This window comes from Camarhynchus parvulus, chromosome 13 (genome assembly GCF_901933205.1).
Source record: "Camarhynchus parvulus chromosome 13, STF_HiC, whole genome shotgun sequence".
Taxonomy (NCBI): Eukaryota; Metazoa; Chordata; class Aves; order Passeriformes; family Thraupidae; genus Camarhynchus; species Camarhynchus parvulus.
Genome location: NC_044583.1, coordinates 11,672,614 through 11,696,206, shown reverse-complemented (window position 1 = coordinate 11,696,206; position 23,593 = coordinate 11,672,614). Strand labels below are relative to the sequence as shown.

The following is a 23,593-nucleotide window of genomic DNA, read 5'->3' as shown; positions in this document are numbered from 1 at the left end:
ATAAAGGTGTTTTTCATTTTGCAAAGGCCCATCTCTTCCTTTATTTGCCTGCTTTTGGTTGCTCCCACTCAGATGGGGCTGGCAATACAGCTTAACCCTGTGGTGGGTGAAGGCTAAGCATGTTAATACTCTGTGCATGACCCCAGTGCTTAGTGAAAGCCCAGCTGGGAGCCAGGCAGGGAGAAGCACTGCAGAGAGCAGCTGAGCCCAGAGACAGGGTAAGGAAAAGGGGCAGGATCTGCCCCATCTCTGGTGGCTGTGCAGCTTGTGGGTCATGTGGGTGGAGGGAAGGATACCAGGAATCATTCCCATGTGTATGGGGAATTGTTCCCAGAGTTGTTCCCGTGTGTATCCCCACTAACTGGGGTTTGGGCCAGCTGTCCCTGCCAAGGACTTGGCCCCTTGGAGCATTGCTGGGTCTGTGCTCAGATCAGGGTAGGCATGCAGCAGAAATGACAAACTGAACAGTGGCTGGGCTGAAGGAGATGCAGATACCACAGCACTGATTTTCCCACCTAGTTTAATAGCTCATGACAGTGGGAGGGCCTGGAGACAGCAACAGGGCAGGGCACCAGAGGAGCCACTCTGCAGCACACAGGGCTCCCCATGCCCAGCTCTCCTCCCTTCCCTCTAGCATGAGGAATTTGCTGATGCCCTCAAAATCTGCAACTCCAAAATCCTGGCTCCCCACACCACCACTCCCTGAGATCCACGTGCTCTCTGCTGCTATCACCTTTCCCCAGTCACCTTTCAGAGGCACTGAGGTCCCCCAGCCATGAGAGACAGGCACCCTGTGAGTCTTGCCCAAAGCTTTCTCCTCTCTAGCTCAAATGTAACTGCTCCTCCAAAATCCATCTCAAGCTGCAGTTTGCCCCTTCTCTGAGCCACATGCTTGGAAAGGCCAAGGTTGCTGCAAAGAGGGGTTTTTGGTTAAATCATATCAGTGTGGACCCTGTTTTCTGGCTTCATGATGAATGAAGCCCCCAATGGCATCAGTTGTGCCTCCCTCAGCTCCTGGAAGCTCCCTGTGTACCCAGAGGTCCAAGGCATGGAGTGCAGCAGCAAGCAGGTCCAGTTCCAGCAAGGCTCCCCTTTCCAGCCTTTCCTGGGTTCCTGCCTTTGCTCATTTTTCCAGAGTGGAGGTTTGCAGCCTCCCTGACCAGCTCAGGCTGATTCTCCCCAGATATGCTCTGAGTCACCTGGCACGGCTCAGTCAGGGCATTTTTCTCCAGGAGCTGAATCAGCAGGGAGGAAAAGAATCCCCTTTTGTCCAGAGAGGCTGCATCAAAGGCCTGGGGGGAAGCAGAGAGGGGGAACGGACAGACCTCAGCCCTGAACCCTGCAGGCTCCCACTGATCCCTGCCCAGCAGACCTTTTGCATGTCAGCCTGTTCTGGGGTGGGGTCCTGGGGCTAGAGATGAGCAGGCCAACATGGGGACCCCCAGCAGGGCATTTCCCCCACCCCAAAACAAGTCTCCTCTGCAGTGATGAGACAGACACCCCATGGAGAAGCTCAGGGAAGCAGAGAGACTGCAGTGACAAACCCAGGAGCTGTGGGGCACCAACAGCTCAGTACCAGCAGGACACAGGTGTTCCATATGTGTCCCCAAACTGCTGCAGGGCAGTTCAGGCAGGGATGGCACCATGGCCAGCTGTGCTCAGTGCTGGGGTCCCACAGGGCTCCCAGCCTGGGAAACAACTGAGCTCCCAGTGCTCCCAACCAGGGCTCACAGCAGCCTCCATTTCCCCTTCCCCAGCCAGTCTACCAGGCACTGAGCAAGTCTCATCCCATCTTTCACAACCAGCAGGGCCTGCACAGATATTCCTGGGCTTCAGGTTGCTCAAAGTAAGGTTGCAGCTTCCCTGAGATCATCCCTGCCCTGTGCTCAGAGCTGCAGTTCCAGCAGCACTCCTGTGGCTGAGCTGCTGCTTGCACATAAGATTTGGGGTGCAGGAGGAAGAGAGGGACACAAAAGAGGGAGGGACCCCAAGGTTGTCCCAGTGAGCATCCCCAGGTGTGCCCAGTCCAGGCTGTCACCTGGGGATCACTGCCAGCAGAGATGCTGTGCAAGGGGCCCCCTCAAAGAGAAGAAGCAAGGCTGAGAGATTGTTTCCCTTCTCTCTATTAAACCTGTCTGGTTTAATACTTATTCACATTGGTGAGTCAGTTCTCTCTGAGCTGGCATTTGTTCCTGGAAAAAAAAAAAGCCTTAAAAAGAAGAAGAGGGAAACAAGCATCCTTTAAAAAGCCCCTTTGGCTCAAAAGGAGGAAAGAATAATCAAGCAGACATCTCCTGTGGCCCAGCTGCTTGACAACCCCCAGCTCTGGGCAGGAGCCCCCCAGAGCACCACGCTGCCTCTAATTCATGTTCTTCTTCCCTGCATCCTGCCAGGAAAAACTGCTGAGGGGAAATGTTCTTTGGCCAAAAGCTGCCTTTCCTTCTCTCTGGACTCCCTCACACTCTCCAGCCATCCTTCTGGCCAAACCCAAGAGCTCTCCATGTTCCCATGACTCTTAGTCAGCTCCAGCACAGTCAGCCATGCTCTCATCTCTTGGCCCCAGGGCCTTGTCCTGCTCATGCCTCTTGAAGTGCCCCCTTTGGAACAGCCCATTCCCCTCCAGGCTCTGGAGGCTTTCAGGGCACTGCAGGTGCCCATTCAACAGCCACCTCTGTGCAGATATTTTGGAACAACCCTTCTCTTCTGCCCGTGGTTTGTCAGGGGGTTCCTGTCCCCTCCCTGCTGTTGGGGCTGCAGCTGGGGCAGCTGGCAGAGCCTGGACCTTCCTCCCCAGCACTGTCAGGTGATGGCTGTCACTTCCCACCCCAGAGCTGCTGTGGACAGCCCTGAACTTCTGCTGCAGCCTGAGGTTATCCAGAGGCAGAGCAGAGAGCAGGGGCTCCCTGTGTCGGACAGGAGCTGCTAATCCTGCTGATTTGGGTGTCCCTGGGAGAGCTGGCTGAATTCAAGCCTTCCCTCACACCTGTTTTGGAAGATCCACAGTCCAGTGGAGGGTTAACAAAGTACCTGATTTATTAATTACTAACACTGCCAATTAGCTAATTAGTTTAATTACCATTTCGAGGTGCCTGCCAGGCTGCCAATCACAGAACAGCTCCCAGCAGCCTCCCCATCCAGCAGGGCAGGATGGCTGGGTGGGCTCTGGGGGAGGAAGGGTCTGTGCTTGAGCCCTGGGGCTGCCTGGGGGTGTCAGGGTCACTCTGAGCCCCAGGACTGGAGGTTACTGGGACAGGAAAGAGCAGGGGTCCCCATGTGCCCCCAGCCCAGCCAGGGGTCTGCATGCTGGACTCCAACACTCTCCCTGCCAGGGAGGTGGTGAAGCTGGCATGGGGCTTGGGGGTGATCCTGTGTGGCCACAGGACCCCTCTCTGCCCCAGGGATCACACTTTTGGGTAACACAAAATAATTTGGCATCTTCACTGGCTTTTTCCCACCTGGGAGCTGCCCTGGGCTGAATGGCCTTTGTGGGCCTGTTGTGAGGGGTCTGCCATGTCCTGTGAGGGTCCTCAGGTCCCAAAGCCAGCACTGGGCCTGAGGTGAAACTTGTCCTGCTGAAATAAAATGGAATCCACTGCCTGCAAGTGTGGGGACACTTTGTGTCCCCATGCAAGGCAAAAGTGTATAAATGTCCCTGAGGATTGGAGTGGCAGAAGCCAGAGAACACCAGGATTATCCCAAACCCCAGCAGGGTGCAGTGACCCCTGCCAGTCTGGGGATGGACTCCTCTCTGGGGCCTGAGGGGACCCTGCAGCAGGGTGTGCACATGGCCCCACCTCTGCCATGGGTTTGTCACTGGTGACGTGACAAGGCACGGCCTGGTTTTTTTCCCCCTGTTTCAAAAACAAACAAAATAGGGAATTTGTTAACTTTGTGGTCAGCCCAGAAAGGAGAAGCTCCTGAGAGGGGAGTGCTGGGGACGGTGCCCACGAGAAGAGGCACCCACTGCTTGGGAGGATCCTGCAGCAGCGTTGGCCCCACGCTGGGGACACCTGGGGACACCCCGGGCCTGGGGACATGGGGCCTGCTCTCCTCCTGCTGCTCACCACAGCTGGCTTCTGGCATGGTGAGTACTCCCAAAGCCCCAGGTCCCTCCAGGGGAGCTGTGGGATGTGGTGAGGGTTTCCTGGGTATCTGGTGTGAGTGCTCCATTCCTTCTCTGCTGAGGAGGCCTTGGTGGGGACGGGGCTGTGCTGGAGCTGGACTCACAGACACGCAGCTCCTGGAGGTGGAGGGTGAAGCTGGGCTGTGTCCCAAAAGGCTGCTGTGGGCCAGGATGGTCCCTGTTTGCTGCTGCATGAAGTGGACACTGCTGTGAGCAGGTGCCTTGGCGTGGCTGGGCAGAAGGTGTGTGCTCTGTGGCACTGCAGGGAAGAGACAGCAGCGCTGGAATTCAGTGCAGGCTTGGCTGTAGCAGCTTTCTGAAGGTCATCCAGAGCTGGCTGCAGTTAGAGAGGGAGGGCAGTGGTGGAAAGAGGGTGTGTTGCTGGTCTGTGCTGGCTCTGGAGCCTGGCTTGCTCTTGGCCGCCTGCAGCCCTGCCAAGGCAAGGCCAAGGAGGATGGAGAGGTGCACAAAGCATAGGAGAGCCCTGGGGAGATAGGAAAGGGAAACTTCCCACTCTTTGGGTCTGGACAGGGTTTAAGATAAAGGAATGGTTCAGCAGCAACTGTGTCCTGAGGGAAGCTCTTTCCAAAATAACTCTTTGCTCAAATGGGGAAGGAGCTGGAGATGTTTGCAGGTGGAGGAGTTGGGAAAATCAGCTGCACTGGCACCTTCCAAAGCACCTCATGCCCAGATGGAGTGTCTGAGGATTGCTGGTTTGCAGGGCTGTAGAGCCAGGGTGTAATGGAAACAACTCAGCCAGCCAAAAAGGGAAAGGTGAACACGCCTGTTTTTGAGGCTGCAGAGATGGTCAAGAAGAGACAACCCACCAACCTCAAAAAAGAGTCACTAAGCCTGTTTTGAGGTTTACAACCAAAGAGGTGGGAACCAGCATTACTAATCTTGCATTTTGAAGTGCTGGGAACCTCTCAGGTCCTGTGTGGCACTCACCAAATACTCCTTTTGAGCATGCTTGGGGACACAGTGAGACTGTGCTGGGAATTCCTCCTTGAAGGGGACAGCCTGTGGGGACAGCATTTAGCATGTGACAGGCAGTGAATCCTTCTTGGGCCACTGCAGGGCTCATCTCTTCAGCCCAGGGCATTTGCATCCCTCTCACTTGTTGTTTCACTTCAAGTGACATTTACAACATGTTGACCATTATTTTCTAGGTCTGAAAACTGGGTTGTGAAGGCTTCAGGGTTTTTAATTTCTTGTGGATTTTACGATAATAGGGACTAGGCAGGTCTAGCGCAGATCTGTGAGAGATCATAACAACAGCATTTAGGATCTCCCCAAAGGTTCCTTGAGCTACTGGCCAGTGCCAGATCATGAGCTGTGACACCTTCATGAGGCACTGTGTGCCATGCCAGGCTGTAGGACACATTTGTGTGGGTACCAGTACTGCTGGCCATTTGCAGCACAAAGCTGCACCAGGTCAGTGTTCTACAAAGTCACAGCCTCCAGCTGGAGTCAGAGCCTGACTTTTCTCCTGCCTCTTGGATTGCAAGGGCATCTTCTGTGAGCACCCAGGGCTGATGTAATGTGAATGTTGTGATCTGGGCTCTTGATGAGGGAGGATAAGGGGCTCAGATCAAGCAGAGGAAATGTTTTAAACCTGATCATCTTGCATCTGTGTTCTTGGCCATCTTGAGAGGTATTCCTGGGGGTTTTGTTTTCTTATTGTGGGTAACCTAAACCTCTGAGGTAGAAGCCCCAAGCAGAGCTGTGATGAGCACACTTTTCTCTATCCAGATACTGTAGGTGACTTTGGGGTCCTCAGAAATCAAACTTTGCCTTGCTGTCTCTGAGGGTGGGACAAAGGGAGCTCAGGTCTGGTATGGATCCCTCTTAGGACCAGACCTTAGCCTAGTTACTCCCCAGAACTAACTCAAAATCCTGGTGGCTGGCTCCTGTGGTAAGGATCCTGGGCACTTCTGTCATACCAGCCTTCACTTCTCCTTCCTCACCAAATGCTCAGCAGAGGAAAGCAGTGTTTTGGCTGGCATGGGAGAGGCAGGGACAGTCTGCAGCTGTGAGGAGAGGTCATGGTTACACAACCCAAGTGTGGTAAAACCTCTGGCCAGCAGTTACTGGCAATGCTGCGGAAGCTGCTGGAGAGCAGAACAGAGACATCCTTGGGCTTCGTGCAAGATTGCACAGTGGTCAGCAGGGACAGAGCCTCCCCCAGCAGCCCTGCTTCCCCATTCTGGAAAAGGACCCACTGCTCTGACTCATCCCCCAGCACACATGAAGGACTGGGTGCTCAGTGACCTTCAGCTTGCCGTGTCCTGCAGTTGGTGTCTCTGTCTTGTCTGTCCTCGCTCCACCTGTGTGGTGGTTACAGTGTGGATGTGAGTCCCTAGTGACAGCCTGAAGGCTTCTTCCTCACTGTTCTGGAGAGCACCTACCCAGAGCCTTTTCTGGCCCCAGCACCTCAGTAGTACCTGTGAGCTGGTGACAGCAAAGATGCGCAGAGAGATGATTCTTCTTTGTTTTGTTTCCTTTCCTTGTCCTCCTGCAAAAAGAGTAGTTTTCCCCATGAAATGATGCCAAAGCCCTGGGTGTGGATGGATAGGCAAAGCAGAGAGCAGGTGAGGGAAAAGGATCCAGTAACAAAGAGTTAAAGCAACAGAAATATCAAACCCCACTAGAAAACACAGCTTAGCAAAAAGGGAGGAATGTTTTGCCTCAGATATGTGGAAAATGTAGCTTTGTAAATTATTCTGGGATATGTTTTTCTCCACTCTGGGCTTCTCCTCTTCCCACAGGAAGATAAAAGTTTAGAAAAAAAAGGGAACAAGGAGATAAAATGTCAAATTTTCCATGCTCCAAAGATTCTTGTTCTCTGCTTCTCCCTACAGGGCCAGTGGGTTTAATCTAGGCCTTTCTGAGCTTCCCCATGGCCACTGTGTCATTGACACCCACCAGTAACGCTCTCCAGGGTCTTCTCAACCCTTTGTTGCATGGAGGGAGTCATCAGCCCAAGATGGCTTAAATGCTGCTCTTGGAGCTCTGGAAGGCACAGCTGGTAGCAAAGGACACACAGCTGTACCTTGGGCATTGCCTTCCTCCCCTAAACAGCTGTGATCAGGGGTGGATGAGGATGAGGCTGTGCTTCTGCTGGCTCTTATAGGGCCAGGGTCCATGGCAGGAGATCACTGCCTGCAGAGCAATGAATTGATGAATTGCACAGCTCCCTTTACGGTTAGTATTATTTCAATGAGGGTGTGTGTCCCTTTAAGATGCGAGGTTGGGTGAACGCCTGGGAAGGAAAGCAGAAGTGGGAGAATAGCCCTGGACAGGGGCTGGAAGGGGGTGCAGAGCCCCCCAGGCACAGATAGCCATTTGCAATGTGTTTCCTGTCCTCCCTGAGGGCCTGGAGTAGGGTGGCTGCACCACTTCTTCCCCAGCCCTGTGTCACTGATTCATTTTGCACTTCCCCCCACCCTAAATATAGGAGGTGACTCAAAGAACTCGCTGACAGGGCAAAACTGGGAAAAAATATTTCCCTCTGACACTAAGGCTGGAGTAGGACCCTGGTTCCCCTTTATTCAGCCAGCAGAGCAGGCATCTTCAAAGCAGAGATGCATCAGAACTCTGGCTGGTTGTGATGCTGCTGTCTGCAGGACTGGTGTGTTGTATGAGCAACTGCAGCTATGGGCTGTCATCAGCTCTTTAGCTTTTCCATGCCTCAGTTTCCTCTCCCAAATAGGAATAACAATGCTGTGTCATTTCATATTGTTCTATTGGTGCCTGTGAGGAGAATGCAGTGTGTGACTCCATGATACACATGAGGAGGTGTCCTTCAAAATCCAGTACTTGGCAGCAAAAAGCCAAATTACATGCACTGACCTGCTCTGCAGGAGCCTTCCAGGTCTGTTCTAGCTCATCTCAGCCCCAATGCAACAAAGAGCCCCATGCACCAAACTTGGCTTAAACTCCCCCAGATGATGCTACAGGCTAACCCAATTCATAGAACAGCTCCAGCTCTGCCACAAAAGGAAAACTATTGTAAGAGGAGGCAAAAAATCAGCAGGAACAATTGCCAAACTGGCATTTGCCCTAATCAGCTCCAGATGATTGTTTTTCCTGTCCCCGTTGTCTAAATGTTCAAATGGCAGGGAATTGTGGAGGGTGGTGTTTCTTCCCTGAAATTCATTCCTTGGAGTATCAGGCCATAAGTGTCTGGTGGGACAGAGAATGGGTGGAGTGATGTGAGCCAAAAAACCAGTCTGAATCCCAAGCTCAGCCTTTTCCTGATGCTGAGCTACTTCATTCTCAGCAGTGTGAACTCCCAACAGAGAATCTTTAGGGATCATTTTTGCACTCTCACTCTCTTTCCCTTGCAGGCTCAGCATCTCCAGTGATCAGCCCTGACCCCCCTGTTCTGGTTGTCAACACGGGTGATCCAGTCCTCTTGCACTGCTCAGGAGAGTCTGAAGTTGCATGGAATAGCAAAGAGGTTACATTCAGGAACCACACCAGCAGCACCCTCAGTATTCCCAAGGCCTCTTACAGGAACACAAGCACCTACAGCTGCGCTTATGTCAACAGCAGTGACAAGGGCATTGCAGCCATCCACCTGTTTGTGAGAGGTAACCCTGCTTGTCTCCCCGCACCCACTGGCAGAGCAGCCTCCTTGCAGGGAGCACTGCACAGGTGCTTTCTGCTGTGTTTGTGTGTGTGTGTGCTTGGGGAGCAGTGCAGGCTCCTGGTGGAGCCACAGCCATGTGAGTCCACACAAAATGGGGCCCATGGTTAAAGCATGGGATAAAGTAGAGAGCTACATCTCATATATGGATTTCTCCCTCCTTCTGCTGGGGCTTCCCTTCCTGAAAAAGAGTCTGTTCAGTGTTGTAATGAGCAGTGAGAAAATCAGAGAACTCTATTGCCAGTACCTCAGATAAGGGAGAGAGCCACATGAATTACATCCTCCCAACATGACCTGAACCCCAAATATTCATTTATCTCAAAAGAAGCTGTGCTGTGATAGCTCTACCACTTGACTTCACCCCTTCCCTTGTACCACAAGTGCTGCCCTGAGCAGGGAAGCTGGAGGTCTCATAAGTAAAACTTTCACCACGGTGAAAAGTTTAATTAGAGGTGTGCATATTTTCAGCCTCTCTTATCCATGGCCGTTTGTGAGCTGGTTGCTGTGATCCCCTCAAATGCCTCAGCTGGAGCTGGGTTTGTCATGTGAGTGTTTGGAGGCTGAGTCAGGCAGGCTGAGCAGGCCTGCCCCAGCATCGAACTCCCACTGGGCAGCAGCGCTGGAGGCTTGCCTGGCTGGAATGTGTTTCTCACTTCAGTGCATTTTCTGACCCCTCTCACAAGGCTGTCCTGTCTCCTCTGCAGACCCTGATAACGTGTGGTACACCCCCTCTTTCCGGATCTGGGGGATCAAAGGTGGGAATGTTGATTTCCCCTGTCTCGTCACGGCCCCCGAGTACGGATCCAGTGTGACCCTGGTAGCAGATGATGCCTCTCCTCTCCCACCTGGGACCAACTACTCCTTCAGTGGTGAGAGAGGAGTAACACTCTACAATGTGCAGAGCAACCATAAGGGCTACTACCGATGCCAAGCACAGATAAATGGAAAAATAAAGACTTCATCAAGAATAAGACTGGTTGTGGAAGAAGGTAAAGAACAGGGGTTGTTGCTGTCCTAAGGGCCACAAATAGCTGACCTGGGCACAGTAGATAGTTAGGAAAAGACCTTCTGAACCTGCAGTTTCTAAAGGTTATTTCATGGAAGCCAAATTCCATCAGCCTCTGGCAATTTGGTGCCTTCAGATGGGATTGCATGAGTTCAGCAGTCTTCAAATCTTTGCAGGTACTGTCACAGACCAGAGAAAAATGTCCAATCTCTGCAATGTTCTGCAAGTGCTCAGGCCCTGATGCTCCATCTGTAACCATGGCAAAAGCTTCTCCTTCCCTTTCAACCCACAGTCCTGACTGCTGTGCTCTCCTTCCCTGTACTGCTTCCCACAGACACGTGCTCAAAAGGGAGTGGTGATCTCTAGGGAAGGGGAAGGCAGGGGGTAAAGAGGCTAAAGAGGATGGAAAGGAGGAGGTAAAATCATAGAATAGTCATAAAATAGTTTGGGTGGGAAGAGACTTTGAAAATCATCTAGTTCCAACCTGCTAGATCAGGTTGTTCAGCCCCCACCTAACCTGGCCTTGAACACTTCAGGATGGGGCATCCACAACTTCTCTGGGCAATCTGTGCCTCACCACCCAAGGTAGCCAGGTCCTGGGGAGTCTCCAGAGCACATGGGCTCACTGGACAAGCTGACATGGAACTTTCCCTGCTTGCCTTTGTGCAGCACTGGAGAAGCCTGTGTCCGTGCTGATGGACCCTGTGGACCATGTGCGGATCGTGGGAGAACCTTTCCAAGTCACCTGCAGAGTGATTGCTCCTTCCCACAAGTATGACATCAGATGGGACACAGCAGCAAAGACAGTAAGCTGGGGTGTGGGGCTTTCCTGGAAAATGGGGGACACAGGGTGGTAAGAACTGCCCAGACCCACAGCAAAGCCTTGAACTACCCAACCAAAGCAGCTATTCAAGCTGTAGAAATTTGAATATCCTTTCTTTGGGATGACACAGGATTAAGAAACACCTGCCTGTTGTCAGATTTGTGCTGCAAGAGAAGAGAGTGTGTTGTTTCAGCTCAGTTTATTGGACAGGAGCCACAGTACCTATTAAAGCAACATTTCTCCATCCAGCCCTGCCAGGGCTTGTAAAGCAGCAAACATTTTCAGGACAGAGTTCTCCAGAGAAAATATGTCTGAAGAAAAGGAATCTATAATGCTGACATCTAACTGCTAGGTGGTTAGATGAGGTTTGCTAGAAGTCCTTATTATGACTGATGTCTTTATTAAGGAGATGAAACCACACACAAGGTATGTTTGGATCACACAGTGTAAGGCCAGGTTGCAGTCAGAAGGCTGACAATAGCTATAACCTAACTGCTGTGGAATATCTGCCCGGGATCCTTGGGGTTAATGTGCCTCTGGGTCTCCACACAGGTTGCTCTCAGGGATGAGCTCTCTAGCCCAGAGCATGTGAGATGTGTTTGTTCTGCCCTCCCAATGTGTACTGTTCCCTGTTCTCTGCCTGACAGGTCATGAGAACTAAAAGGACTGACTTTGAAAATGGTAACTACTTCATCAATGACACCCTGTCCATTGCAGCTGTGACCATGGAAGACAGTGGGAAGTACATCTGCATAGCTAACAATTCAGTAGGATCCAGGAATGCCTCAACAATGCTTCAGGTAGTAGGTGAGTCCTTCCCCAAAAGCTCAGTAGGGCTGATTCATGCATAGCCTTGAGTATTTTCTGCTTCTGCCTCCGTTCTCTTCCTAGATTTGTTGTTGAAAACATAATTCTCACTTGTGCCTGGGGGCTTACTGAGAGCTGTGGAGCTGCTAGGAAGGGAATAGTGCTCCCTTTGTATCTTGAGGGGCCAGAGGACATGTTTTGGGCTCTGGATGAAAAATTGGAGTGCCAATCTCAGTCTCTGTGCATTTATAAACAGCTTTGAAACAGTAAAAAGGGAGTGGGGCAAGGTTGTGCTGGCAGACCAGGAAAGGCTGGTTAGAAGGAAGGGTGAGCCACATGAGCAGAGTATGGATCTGGTCTCTTCCAGCCACAGATCCACACAAGGGGATTCAATTACACACTTGTTTGTATCTCAAGATGGAAAATTCATCCTTACATCTCACAGGCTGGAGTTTGCTGATGATCCAAAACCACAGCTCAGAAAGGCGGCTCAGTCTGTTATCTCCTAGTGAGAAGCCAGGACTTTTAGCTGAAGGGCCTGTCTTTTCTAAACAGTTAGGAGATACTGTTTTAGCCTTGTCACTTCCTAGGATACAGCATGTACAACTTCTTTCCTCGGAGACTTCACTAAGATTTTCTAGCTCTCCTCAGGCAGTGCCACGACAAAGAAATAATTTAAGAGTACTCCTTTGGGAACATAACCTGTGTAATGTTTCACTCCCTCCTGCAGTCTCCCAGCTGAGGCTGCTCTTTCCAATAATGATCCATTTATGGGGCTGGTGTAAGGTTATTCCAGGTCTCTGGACGTGCCTGCTGACAGTCATGCTCTCCTCCACCCTGCAGAGAGAGGTTACGTGCACCTGACCCCAGGGCAAGCCACCAGCCTGGAGGTTGCTCTGGGAGAGAGTGTGGAGCTGCAGGTCCACATTAAGGCTTACCCAAAACTTCTCCAGTGGGCCTGGGAACACAGGAATCCCTTGAAGCACTCTAAAACCACCATATTCAAGGGTGAAATGATCTCTGGAAACAACTGGTATGTGCTCTTTGTCTTCTACAGTTCTATGGCATGTTGCCAAGAGAGTTTTCCTTGATACAGGCAGGCCCCATTCTACAGAAAACTCTCTGGTTTTAAAGAGGGAAACTGCTCTGCATTTCTGTTTTCTCTTTCCAGTATTATTAGCAAACCACAATATGATCAAGGAGGACACCACCCTTCTCTGAATTGGTGGCCTTCTCCTTAGAAAGCCTTGTGGGAGTCAGTATCACGTTTGTGATCTGCTTGTTCAATTCTGCACTCTCCTTGCCAGAATAAATTGCAGGAGTGGATGAATAATAAAAAAAGTTTAATTTCCTCACTGATCCTTGGACCCATCCCCTGCTCTGAGGCTGAAGGAGTGTGCACTGAGAGGCACTGAGAGCCCGGTGTCACAAACATTGTTATGTGAATATGATCTAACAGAGGGTACAGGTCTGCTCTTCCAAAGACTGCAGCCAACTGAGACCAAGGGGATGAAAACCATTCAATTTGTTAGGGTTTTGGGCAATTCCCCTTTCGTTTTCTTAAAAACAAAAAACAATCCACAAGAGGAACTGTGACACTTGGCAAAAATGATGGCTTTAGGGTGAACTCTTTCTTGCACTGGGGGCTGAGCAATGGGCTGGGGCAGAAGGGAGTGGGCACTAGGGAGCATGACTTCTTGGAGAAACTCATTCTGCCAAAGGCAGGAGGACCAGCATCCCCTGACCCTTGAAAGGCAATGATTTAGATGTTAAATTATTTCTGAGTGTTCACCCACCTGTAGCCTTTCAGAAGTGCTGAGTGCACTTGGTGGCAAAAGGTATTTCCCCTAAGGAGGATCAGTTCCTCCCTGCTTCCCCCAAAGAAGCAACTGGCGGGCTCCCCGATGGGCTGGGGTTAGTGCTGGAAGTGTTCACTGCTCCAGAGCACAGGAAGGAGCAGCATCTCACTGAGCAAGGCCTGTGTGCTCCTCACAGTGCTTCTCTCTGCGAGCAGGTACAAGAACACACTCTCCCTGAACCGCCTGAAGGAGGGAGAGGGAGGCTTCTACACCTTTTATGCCTTCCACAGTGTGACCAATGAATCAGTCACCTTCAGCATCTCTCTGAAATGTAAGTGCTTGTCCATTCTTTCACCCTGCTTGCCCCTGGGACTGCTTCCCAGTTGGAAAAAAATAGTTGGTTGGGGTACCAGGCTGCTTCCAGCTCAGCACCCACAGGACACACAGACCCAGCCCAAAGCTGCCTGTGTGTAGCACAGGGGTTCCTCTGGTTTGTTGTTGCATGCATGGAAAGGAAACCAGAGCATGGGGGATGTGCTCTTCCTCTGGTCACAGCATTCACTGTTTCTGTGGCTTCCCCAACAGCTTCTCCAAGGGTCTGCAGAATCAAGGTGCCAGCGGATGACTCCAGCCTCCTGCAGTGCGTGGCCATCGGGTACCCTGCCCCACGCATCGAGTGGTACCAGTGCCCCGTGCACTCTGAGAGGTGAGGGCTGCCCAGGGCCCTGAGCCCTCCAAGCTGTGCCCCTGCCCCTGCCTGGCATTCACTGGGCAGCACCACGTGGGCTCCTGGGCAGGCAATACAGCCCAGTAACAGCAACAGAGATGCTGCTCTGCTGGAAAAAGGGGTTCTTGGGGTCTGCCTGAGAACAGGGGGCCCTTTCTATTCCTAAAGTCCTGAGCTTGAAGAGATTGTCCACCTGTGATTCATGTTCTCCCCATGCTTTTCCAAGGACCATATGGATCCTTTGGAGAGGTGCCCTGGTATATGTTGCTGTACAGGTACATCCTGGCTGACCCAGTCATCTTTTTGGGACTTCCTCAGGTCTGAGGCTCTGCAGAGCATGGATTTACTGAGCTACAGAGTCATGGGAAGCAACTGCAGCTGCCTGGACAGGGCTGTTGTGTCTCAGGACCAGCCCCACTGAAGGGACTGATGGTAGAACACATAAAGTGTTAATTAAGAGTGCTGAGCCACATAAAGGCACTCATGGCTCTGTCTATACAGAGCTGTGGTGTTCAGGGAGAGATCTTTAATTGGGCATAGAGTAACACATCTCACAGAGCTGCAAGCCTAACTCCCTGTGTCTGCTCTCTATTCTGACACAAGCCACCCTCAGCTTTGAGCTGCTGTGGTGCAGAGCAGCCCTCACTGTCCCCTCTTGCCATCCCTGCAGGTACAGCGAGGACTACAGACTGATAAGCAATGACTCCAGACCCCAGGTGGTGAATGTGTTGCCCTTCCAAGAGGTGGAGGTGGAGAGCAGCATCCTCTTCGAGGAGCTGGGTGACAATTTCACCTTCTGCTGCGTGGCCATTAACGGGGAAGGGAACGCCTCTGACATGTTCCACTCCCTCACCATCACCAGTAAGATACAAACCATCAGCTGGGCAGAGTGGGGGAGGATCTGGGGGCTTGGAGATTACATCCATTATGTATATCCCCACTGTCTTGCAAGAGAGCTAGAACAGATTCCACAAGTCCTTTACCCTCACAGGTGTGAGGCTTTGGCATTTGCCAGTCCCGAGAGGCCTGTGGGAATTTCTGGCTGGATTCTAGCCTGGAGCCAAAGGCTGAGTCACACCATGAGCATCTTTTAACTGCAGCACTCAGCTCCAGGGCACAGTGCATCCAGCAGCTTCTCAGCCCATGAAAATACAGGGGCTGCATCTTTTTGTGGGGCTGTTCTTGCTGCACAGATCTTGGTCCCCAGTCAGTCTGACCTGCATCTGGTGCTGTTGGTGTGGAAACAGGGGGATATGAGGAGAACCAGCCTAGAGTCCGGCATCAAGACCTTCCCTCAGCTCCCAGCAGCTCCCAAAAGGGGGTACTGAGGGCAGTGCTGGGTGTGTGGCATACAGAGGAATCCAAAGTGAATAGCTGGGCAAAATGCTCCCAGAGTCGGGATTGAATTGAGCGTTCACTCATTCTCCTTCTTTTTCCTCTTCCAGGGAGTATTGTGGCCCTTCCAAACAAGCTCTTCAGCCCTGTTCTCTCCACCTGCATTGGTGCATTGGTGCTGCTGCTCCTCCTACTCCTCTTCCTGCTCTACAAGTACAACCAGGTCAGATTCCCTGTTCAGGGCAAGGTCTGTGAGGGCTGCCCAGCCTCAGGGGCACACAGGCTCTGCTGGCAGCCAGGCCAAGGACCAGGCAAGCTGCCTCCTTCACCTCCCCTGCCTCCCAGATTCCATCTGGAGTTTCCTGCTGCAGGGCCAAGCTCATGCACCCAACCCAGTGTATTAAAACCTCCCCTGCCCTGCTCCTTCAGCCTTGTAGCCCACAGGTCAGTGTGGTTATTGTTTGGTGCCAGACAAAGGTGCTGACTCTGTGCTGTCAGTTGGTTTTGCTCTGGTCCCCACAAAGCCATGGACTGAATTAAGGGAGGAAAAAAAAAAGGTTTCCAGTTTGCATCTACTTTTTATTCTGCTCACTGCTTTATAAAAAACTGTTTTTATGGAGAAACAGGATGGTGTTAGAAGAAGTTTGTTTCCAGGAAGACTTGGTCACTATTTTTATATAAGAACTTGCCCCATTTTCTCTGCAAGGCTCATTTCCAGCATTTGGATTCCTTCTCTGTTTTTTCCACAAACTGAACCAATCAGTAGCCACCTCTGCTTCATCAGTGGGTGAAAATCTCCTGTTTTTCATCTCTGCCTTTTGGCACCCTTCCTTTGACAGCCTATCAAGGCTGAAGATTTTGCAGCAAAGTTCTGGTGCTGGTTGTCAGAAGATGCATCAGAGCCCTCTCTCAGACAAGCCACCTGCAGCTCAGCAGGCAGAGCTGCCTTTGGACAGTGGTCCAGAGACAAAGATGGATCAATGTGTAAGCACAGATCTGAAATAAATAGCTTTTTGGAAAGGCTTGCAAGCCCAAGAGAAGCAAGACCTGTCTATAAATAACATGGTTACCTATCTCACACAAGCACCAGCCTTCTCTGCTCAAGGACTCCAGCTCTGCTTCTCTGCCTTGCCCCGTTACTTCTGCCATGACATTCTTGGAAAAGAGAAATTCTTACTTCTCTTTCTCCTTTTTTATTTTACCCCTGTAAGGGAAGTGGGGGTGGGCCAGCCCCACTGTTCTGCTGTGCTCAGCAAGCAGGGGTCCAAGGAAGGAGACACAGTGGGGACATCTCCCTCCAGCACCAGCTGGGCACTGTCAGCCATTGCTCTGGTGGGACAGGCTGGATCTCCCAGCTCTGCCATCCCCAATAATGGCATCAGCCTGCTTCCAGAGGCAGGAGAGCCTCCCTCAGTCATAGGTGGTGACTTGGGGTGACTCCCTAACTGCAAAGAGTCCAAGCTGCCCAGAAAAAGCCTCTCTCACTCAGTCCAGATGCAAAAGATATTTGATGGGCTGAAATCTGTATCTTCCCTCTGCACCTGCAGAGTGAGCTTGAGGGGATGCTGGGGCTGGGGAAGCCTCCCAACCTGGCAAACACTGAGTGACTGGAGCCTCTTCCTTGCAGAAACCCAAGTACCAGGTACGGTGGAAGATCATCGAGGCCTGTGAGGGCAATAATTACATCTTTATTGATCCCACCCAGCTGCCATACAATGAAAAATGGGAGTTTCCAAGGAACAACCTCCAGTTTGGTAAGAAACCTTCCGTGCTGCTTGTCTGGTGGCATGAAGCTCATCAGAGAGCTGAAATGCTTCAAGAGTCAGAGCCAAAGCTCAGGGGGATATCCAAAGCTGCATCCAGACATTCTAGCAGCATCCTTAACCAGCCCTTGCTGCTCTCTTCCACATGGGATGGCAAGTGGCAGGGTGTAGCTTGCCTCCCTCCTCCTTTGCTCCAAGGAAGGCTGCTGGGGTCATGTCCCTCCTCTTGCATGTGGGGTCATTCCTAAGGCACAGCCTTGGTGAGGCAAAGTTTGGAGATGGCCTCTTTCACACCACCTTTGCTCACAGTAGAGTTCTCCACAGATGTTTGCCAGCTCCTGACTAAGGGATGTGTCATCTTGTGTGAGCCCAGCAGGCATCCCCATCCACCAGACATCCTCCTCGAGGCTGTGTGCAGGGCAGCTGCTCAATCTTTCTCTATCAAATGTCTTAAAAGTCCATTTTTTTCCTCTCTGCAGGAAAAACTCTTGGAGCGGGAGCCTTTGGAAAAGTGGTGGAAGCCACAGCTTTTGGGCTGGGCAAAGAAGATTCGGTGCTCAAAGTGGCTGTGAAGATGCTAAAGTGTGAGCACAGAGCAACTTGCAAGGGTTGAAATCCTCCAAGCCCCCCTGAGCAGGATGTAGAGTGTGTTCACCACATGTTGGTGCTCACTGGCTGCAGCAGCTACTTTTTAAAGCTGTTTCTGTGCCAAGTACCAGATGCTGGAATCACACTACTGCCTTTTTTGTAGACAGGGGAGACCAGAGGCACAGTTAGAGGACATAGTTTTCACTTTAAGTGTGTTTCCTCCTTTTGTTCCATAACTGTCTACACCTTTTTCTGTCCTCTCCCTTTATCTCCCCCTTGTCCCTCCCTCACTCCTTCACACAGTCTTTCTCTCACCCCACAGCATCAGCAGACAGGGATGAGCAGGAGGCTCTCATGTCTGAGCTGAAGATCATGAGTCACTTGGGGCACCACGAGAACATCGTTAACCTGCTGGGAGCATGCACCTGTGGAGGTAGGATCCCCCAGCCCTGCTGCCCCCAGAGACCCCTGACAGGGCCCCTCCTCTTGGCACAGCTGAGCTGATGAGCTGGTGGATTCTGCTGCCCTCCCAGGGAAAGCAATCCTCAGGGCAGGCCGCAGTAACAGCATTCCTTATGAACCCTCTCTGCTGCTCTCCCAGGCCCAATCCTTGTCATCACCGAGTACTGTCGCTATGGAGACCTGCTGAACTTCCTGAGGAAGAAGACTGAATCCATAATTATCCAGGATTCTGCCCTGGACACCTCTTTAGACAGTGCTGCTGATTACAAGAACATTGAGCTAGAGAAAAAATACATCCGCAGGTAGGAGCAGAGCTCGGGGGCTGCAGGGCTCAGCAGTGCAGGCTTGGGTACTCACTGGGAGAAGTGTGAAGAGCACTGTGCTGGGGAGAGAGCAAATCCTGCCTGAGGACAGGCAGGATACTAAGATGTAAAAGCCACTGGGGTTGCATGTGTTCAGACCTGGTTATAATTCCAAGTTTTTCAAGGACTTTGACAGCAGTCATTGAATATCCCACAATAAATGCAGATTTCAGCCCTGTCTGTCCTTCTACAATTCAGAAACAAAACCTTTTGGTTTCCTGCACTATTGGGCACGTGGGTTGGGTAGGATGGAGCTGACTGCTCCCCATCACCCTTAAAAAAGGGGAACCCTACAGCCCCATAACACAGAGGGCCCAGGTCCCCTCTCTGTATCAGATTCTGGTTTGCCTTTGCCCTCAAGCCCCTGCCTAAGTCACCTTCTGCAGGCAGGCGTGTGGTTTCTCCTCTTGGTGGATATGGAGCAGGGCAGAAGGTACTGCTGGAGGGTTCTAACAGCCTGTCTCCCTCTCTGCTGCTTCTTACTCAGTGACAGTGGCTTCTCAAGCCAGGGTTTGGAAACTTATGTTGAAATGAGGCCTGTGTCATCATCATCATCTTCAGCAGCGTCAGATTCTGCGCAAGTCCGGGGTGAGTCAAAGGCTCATTTCTGTCATTTGTGATTTCTTTCTTTTGGCCATCCTGTCTGGTTTAGCTCTGGGAACCACAACATGCCATGGTTTGTGTTACTCACCAGCTTTGCAGAAAATCTAAATCTCTGCTTTGAATTTCAGGGAGAAGCTTGGAGGAAGATGAAGCCAGGGAGGATCTCCGTCCCCTCAATCTCTCTGACCTGCTACAGTTCTCCAGCCAGGTGGCCCAGGGCATGGCATTCCTGGCATCAAAGAACGTGAGTGCCAAGAGGAACACTGCCCCAAGCACACCGAGTGGGAAACACCAGTCCAGCCAACCAGGAGCCACCCATCGTGGCTGCAGAAGGCTTGGGATGTCTTTGCATGGGGTAGCCAAGCTCAAGCAAGCTGCTGCTGGACATGGGTCTCTCTGCTGTGTCTGCTGGGTTCAGACAGGCTGGGCCCTGGTGTCTGGTGTTCCCGCCCTTGCATGGAGGGCAGTGTTACAGGGGGAACCCAGGGCTGTGCATCATGCTGGGCTCAACATTTTCTCCCCTGCTTTTACACGAGGTCAGGAGCTTTGTTGTGAAGCTTTCTCGCTTTGGCAGTGTCCCTGCTACCCCAGGGACAAGGAACTGAAAGTGGCTGTTGAGCTGACTGCCAGAGCTGGCTCAGAGTGTGACAGTCACCCTGTGACTGTGTCAGGGACGAGGACAGTGTCAACAGCCCCTGGTTCTGACCCTCCCCTTGTGGGCAAGACGACAGCCCCATGAGTGGTTAAAGAACAGAGCATGACATGTTACAGCCTTAACACTGCAAATGAAGTGATTGAAAGAGAGCTACAAACACAGTTTGTACATGACATGGTGCCTCAGATGGAGCTCTTCAAGCAGTACATGTTTCCCTTACCCCTACAAGCATTGTTTTGGTGGGAGACCTAGGCTATAGGGAATTTTTTGGGACTGCTTGGGGCGAGTGACTGGGTTTCAGTTGTGGTCTCAGTTGTGGTCTCTTGTCCCCAGTGCATCCACCGTGACCTAGCAGCCAGGAATGTGCTCATATCAGATGGACGAGTAGCCAAGATCTGTGACTTTGGCCTGGCCCGGGACATCATGAATGACTCCAACTACGTTGTAAAAGGCAATGTAAGTAATTAAAATGGGCACAAGAGAAGGTACAAGGGTAGGAGGGGCTGGAAAGGACAGACAGGGTGTAGCATAAGCTGCCAGCTTGTCCCAGTCTGCAGGACTCTCTGCTCTTCCAGGCCCGCCTGCCCGTGAAATGGATGGCCCCAGAGAGCATCTTTGACTGCATTTACACAGTGCAGAGTGATGTGTGGTCTTATGGCATCCTGCTCTGGGAGATCTTCTCCCTTGGTAAGAAAGCAAGCTTGCAAACCCCTTTTGTTTTCTGTGGCTCACTACTGCCCTAATGTATCTGCAGAAAAATTGCCAAGAAAGGAGGAAGGTTGACAAAAATCTAGGTTTATCAGGGCTGTAAAACACTGTGTTATGTTTCCAGAGGGACCATTCAAAACAAAGAATCCCACATCATTTCCTCTAACTCAGAACTCCCTGGTGATGCTCCAGGCTGCCTCTTCCCACCCCTCAAGGCTGGAGTGTTGAACACTGTGGTCCTTTTTCTGTCACAGGAAAGAGCCCCTATCCTGGCATGGTGGTGAACAGCAAGTTCTACAGCATGGTGAAGCAGGGATACCAGATGGCCAGGCCTGACTTCGCCCCCTTGGAAATGTGAGTGGATGCACTGAGATTCACACAGCAGCAACAGGGGGGCTGGCAACAGGCAGAGACATGGGCCATGGCACAGGGACCTTGTCCACAGCTCTGCCTGCTCTCCCAGGTGTCTGCCTTGAGGTTAAGGATGGATCCTACCAGGCTGCTCCTTGCTCCTGTAGGAAAACAAGGCCTGGAACAGTCTATCCAGCATCTCCTGTTTAGGGACAGGAGGACGGGAACACTCACATTACATGTCTACATTCCAGAATTGGTGGGGTTTTCTTCTTTTTTTAGTTAGCTTCTTTTGACTCTCTGATTATGAGAAGACAAGCCTGAGTAGGCTACAGGAGGTGAGTGTAAGCCTGAAGTCTTGTTGGCATAAAGCTTCTTGTTGATTAGTTTGCTCCATCCACTCCAGTGCTCACCCTTCCCGGGAGCACTGCACTCACCATGGGTTTTTTGGAAGAAGACAAGGGACTGCTCAGTTCTGTGTCCCTGACATGCAGAGTGCTGCAGGGAAGAGCCTGGGGTTGCAGACCCCTCCAGCAGCACCATGCCACGTCCCTGTCCCTGTGTGGCCCTGCAGGTACAGCATCATGCAGGCGTGCTGGAGCCTGGAGCCCACACGGAGACCCACCTTCGACCAGATTGGCTGCTTCATCCAGAAAGAGCTGGAGGTGCACAAGGAGCAGGTGAGGACCTCTGGAGAGGAGAAGGGGGAGGATCTTTCCCCGTGTATGAACACAGCTTCTGGACACATTTTCTGTGATATCCCTTACCATAAGGTGATGGGAGCAGTGTGGTGTTGGTGGGAAGAGCAGAGAGGCATCCAGCTGAAGGGTTCAGTCATTCCCCACCACGGCCAAAGAGGGCTGGGACAAGGAAGCACGGCTTCTTGGCAGAAACCTCAGTGTGACAGGCATTCGTGCACTGCCAGCACAGCACCCTGCCCCATTGCCCTGGACCTGCTGTCCATTCTCTCAGGACTAGCTGGCCACAAAAGCACAGGCACATGCCTGCCCTACCTGTGAGCCCTGCCCCGTGGGCACAGCAAAGGGTGGTAACTGGAGTGAGCACATCCCCAGCTGGTCACCTGCATGGGAACAGGTGTCAGACATCAAAGGGACCAAAACACACTCAGGGTGTTGTGTTTCTTCCTTTTCTTTCAAGGACTACACCAACCTCCCCTCCAGTGCAGAGGAAGACAGTGGCTGTGACACCTCTGGCTGCTGTGAGGAGTCCTGCGAGCAAGAGGAGAGTGGGCAGCCACTTCTCAAGGGCAACAACTACCAGTTCTGTTAGGTGGGACCTTCACCCTGGGGCTGATCCTTGTCCTGGCTCCGCAGAGCTCACCCTAGGACACAGACACCTTCTGCTTTGGCCTTCTCTGTGCTTGCTGAAGTGTGAGTGTTACAGACTCTCTCACCAAATGGAGAGCGAAGAAGACACCTTGGGGTCCCTCAGTCTCATCTCACACAGCACAGAGCTGTTAGGATTGGTAACAGGCTCCATCTCTACAAGGTACACAGAGGTCCCCAGCAGCTGCCTCCCCATGCCCCAGAGAAGGCTGTGGGAGTTTGGGTTTTGTAGTTTTTAAAAAAATAGTAGTCACAGCCAAGGCATTTCCAAGTGTCACTCACATTACTGAACCCTTGAGTTTTACAACATCTTGAAATATGTCTTAGCACTGGAACTACTTCACATACTCCCTTTTTGAATGGTTCTGCTCTCTTCCCTTTGTCAGTCTGACCCTGGACATTGCAGTGTGTTAAGAAATAGGTAAAGCTTCTACATAGCATTAAATATGCATTAACCCCTACACTTCCTTGTGCAATCCACATCTCTGCAGCTGATGCTTCTGCAGGGAGTGTTTGGGTGAAGTGAGCCACAGAGCCAACCCCAGGGTTATGTGAGCTTGTGCCTCACTAACAGGACAGAAGGACAGCTCTTTCTCAGGTAAAAGACAGCAGAAAACAGTGCTCTTCCATGAGAGCCCTGAACACAACCCCAATCCATGAAAGAATGGCAGCTTAAAGAGGTCTACAAATGATCAACATTACACATACCCTACAGAACTTCTGAGTTACTGAGCATGTAGCAATCACTGCCTTTGTCACTATTACAGACTCGTACTAAATTTCCTTAATGTACTTTTAATAGTACAGCTGAGGTGATTTTTTTCATAAGCTAGGGCCTAATACACTTCAACCTATTTCTCAGCTAGCTCTTGCTCAGGGTTACTACTGCCCTGGCCACCCAGTCCTGTGTACCTACCAGAAGTAGCTAAAGAACCTTCTCAGCTTCACCTGACTCAGTGGGTAAAGGATTTCTATTCCAGGTACAGAGAAACTGCAACTGACAGGGCTCAGGGAAACTACAGCTGCACTGCAGGTGGCCTTTGTCACACTCTGAGCAATTTCACTGTGGGCCATTTCTGATTCTATTAAACCTGGTTTTATGCTAACACCAAGTGATTCATTCTTCCTTACTAAATGAAAAGCTAATGTAACTCTGTCAGCATTATAAAAAATAAAATATGTTTAACAAAATGAGTCTTTCCTAGGGCTCTAAGGCCTGTTCTCAGAGGGGAACAGCTCAGAGCAGAGGTGATGCACTGGCCTACCCACTCACCCTGCAACTCTGTTCCTCAGTACCAGTTCTCAAAACCACTCATTCTTGTGTAACACAAAAACCGATTAAAAGCAAGGTTTTAAAGCTCTGAAGTAGTCCCTGTGCATGGATATAATGGAATGTAATTTCAGTTGTGATAATGGAACATCTGACAAGTCACCATGTGGCACATGGCAGCAGTCTCTGGGGCAAGTGCAAGGCCAAAGACAAG

The 23,593-nt window shown here is 51.4% G+C and overlaps 1 protein-coding gene across 1 annotated transcript; it reads left to right on the top strand.

Moving 5' to 3' along the window:
• Positions 1–3,902: 3,902 nt before the first annotated feature.
• On the top strand, positions 3,903–23,470 carry CSF1R (colony stimulating factor 1 receptor). The gene is made up of 21 exons (XM_030957716.1): positions 3,903–4,084; positions 8,473–8,718; positions 9,479–9,763; positions 10,450–10,586; positions 11,251–11,410; positions 12,254–12,443; positions 13,425–13,540; positions 13,795–13,915; positions 14,607–14,797; positions 15,382–15,494; positions 16,899–17,025; positions 17,514–17,618; positions 17,945–18,055; positions 18,224–18,386; positions 18,934–19,034; positions 19,178–19,293; positions 20,038–20,160; positions 20,280–20,391; positions 20,667–20,766; positions 21,338–21,443; positions 21,922–23,470. Exons 1-21 carry the CDS (start codon positions 4,036–4,038, stop codon positions 22,051–22,053), a joined length of 2,904 nt encoding a protein of 967 aa, XP_030813576.1. The 5' UTR covers positions 3,903–4,035; the 3' UTR covers positions 22,054–23,470.
• The last annotated feature ends 123 nt before the right edge of the window (positions 23,471–23,593 follow it).

Excerpts from the sequence above, each read along its gene's own strand:
- CSF1R (XM_030957716.1), top strand. The coding sequence starts at position 4,036 with ATGGGGCCTGCTCTCCTCCTGCTGCTCACCACAGCTGGCTTCTGGCAT. Across the intron at positions 8,719-9,478 it reads CATCCACCTGTTTGTGAGAG|ACCCTGATAACGTGTGGTAC; the intron begins GTAACCCTGCTT and ends TCTCCTCTGCAG. Across the intron at positions 11,411-12,253 it reads AACAATGCTTCAGGTAGTAG|AGAGAGGTTACGTGCACCTG; the intron begins GTGAGTCCTTCC and ends TCCACCCTGCAG.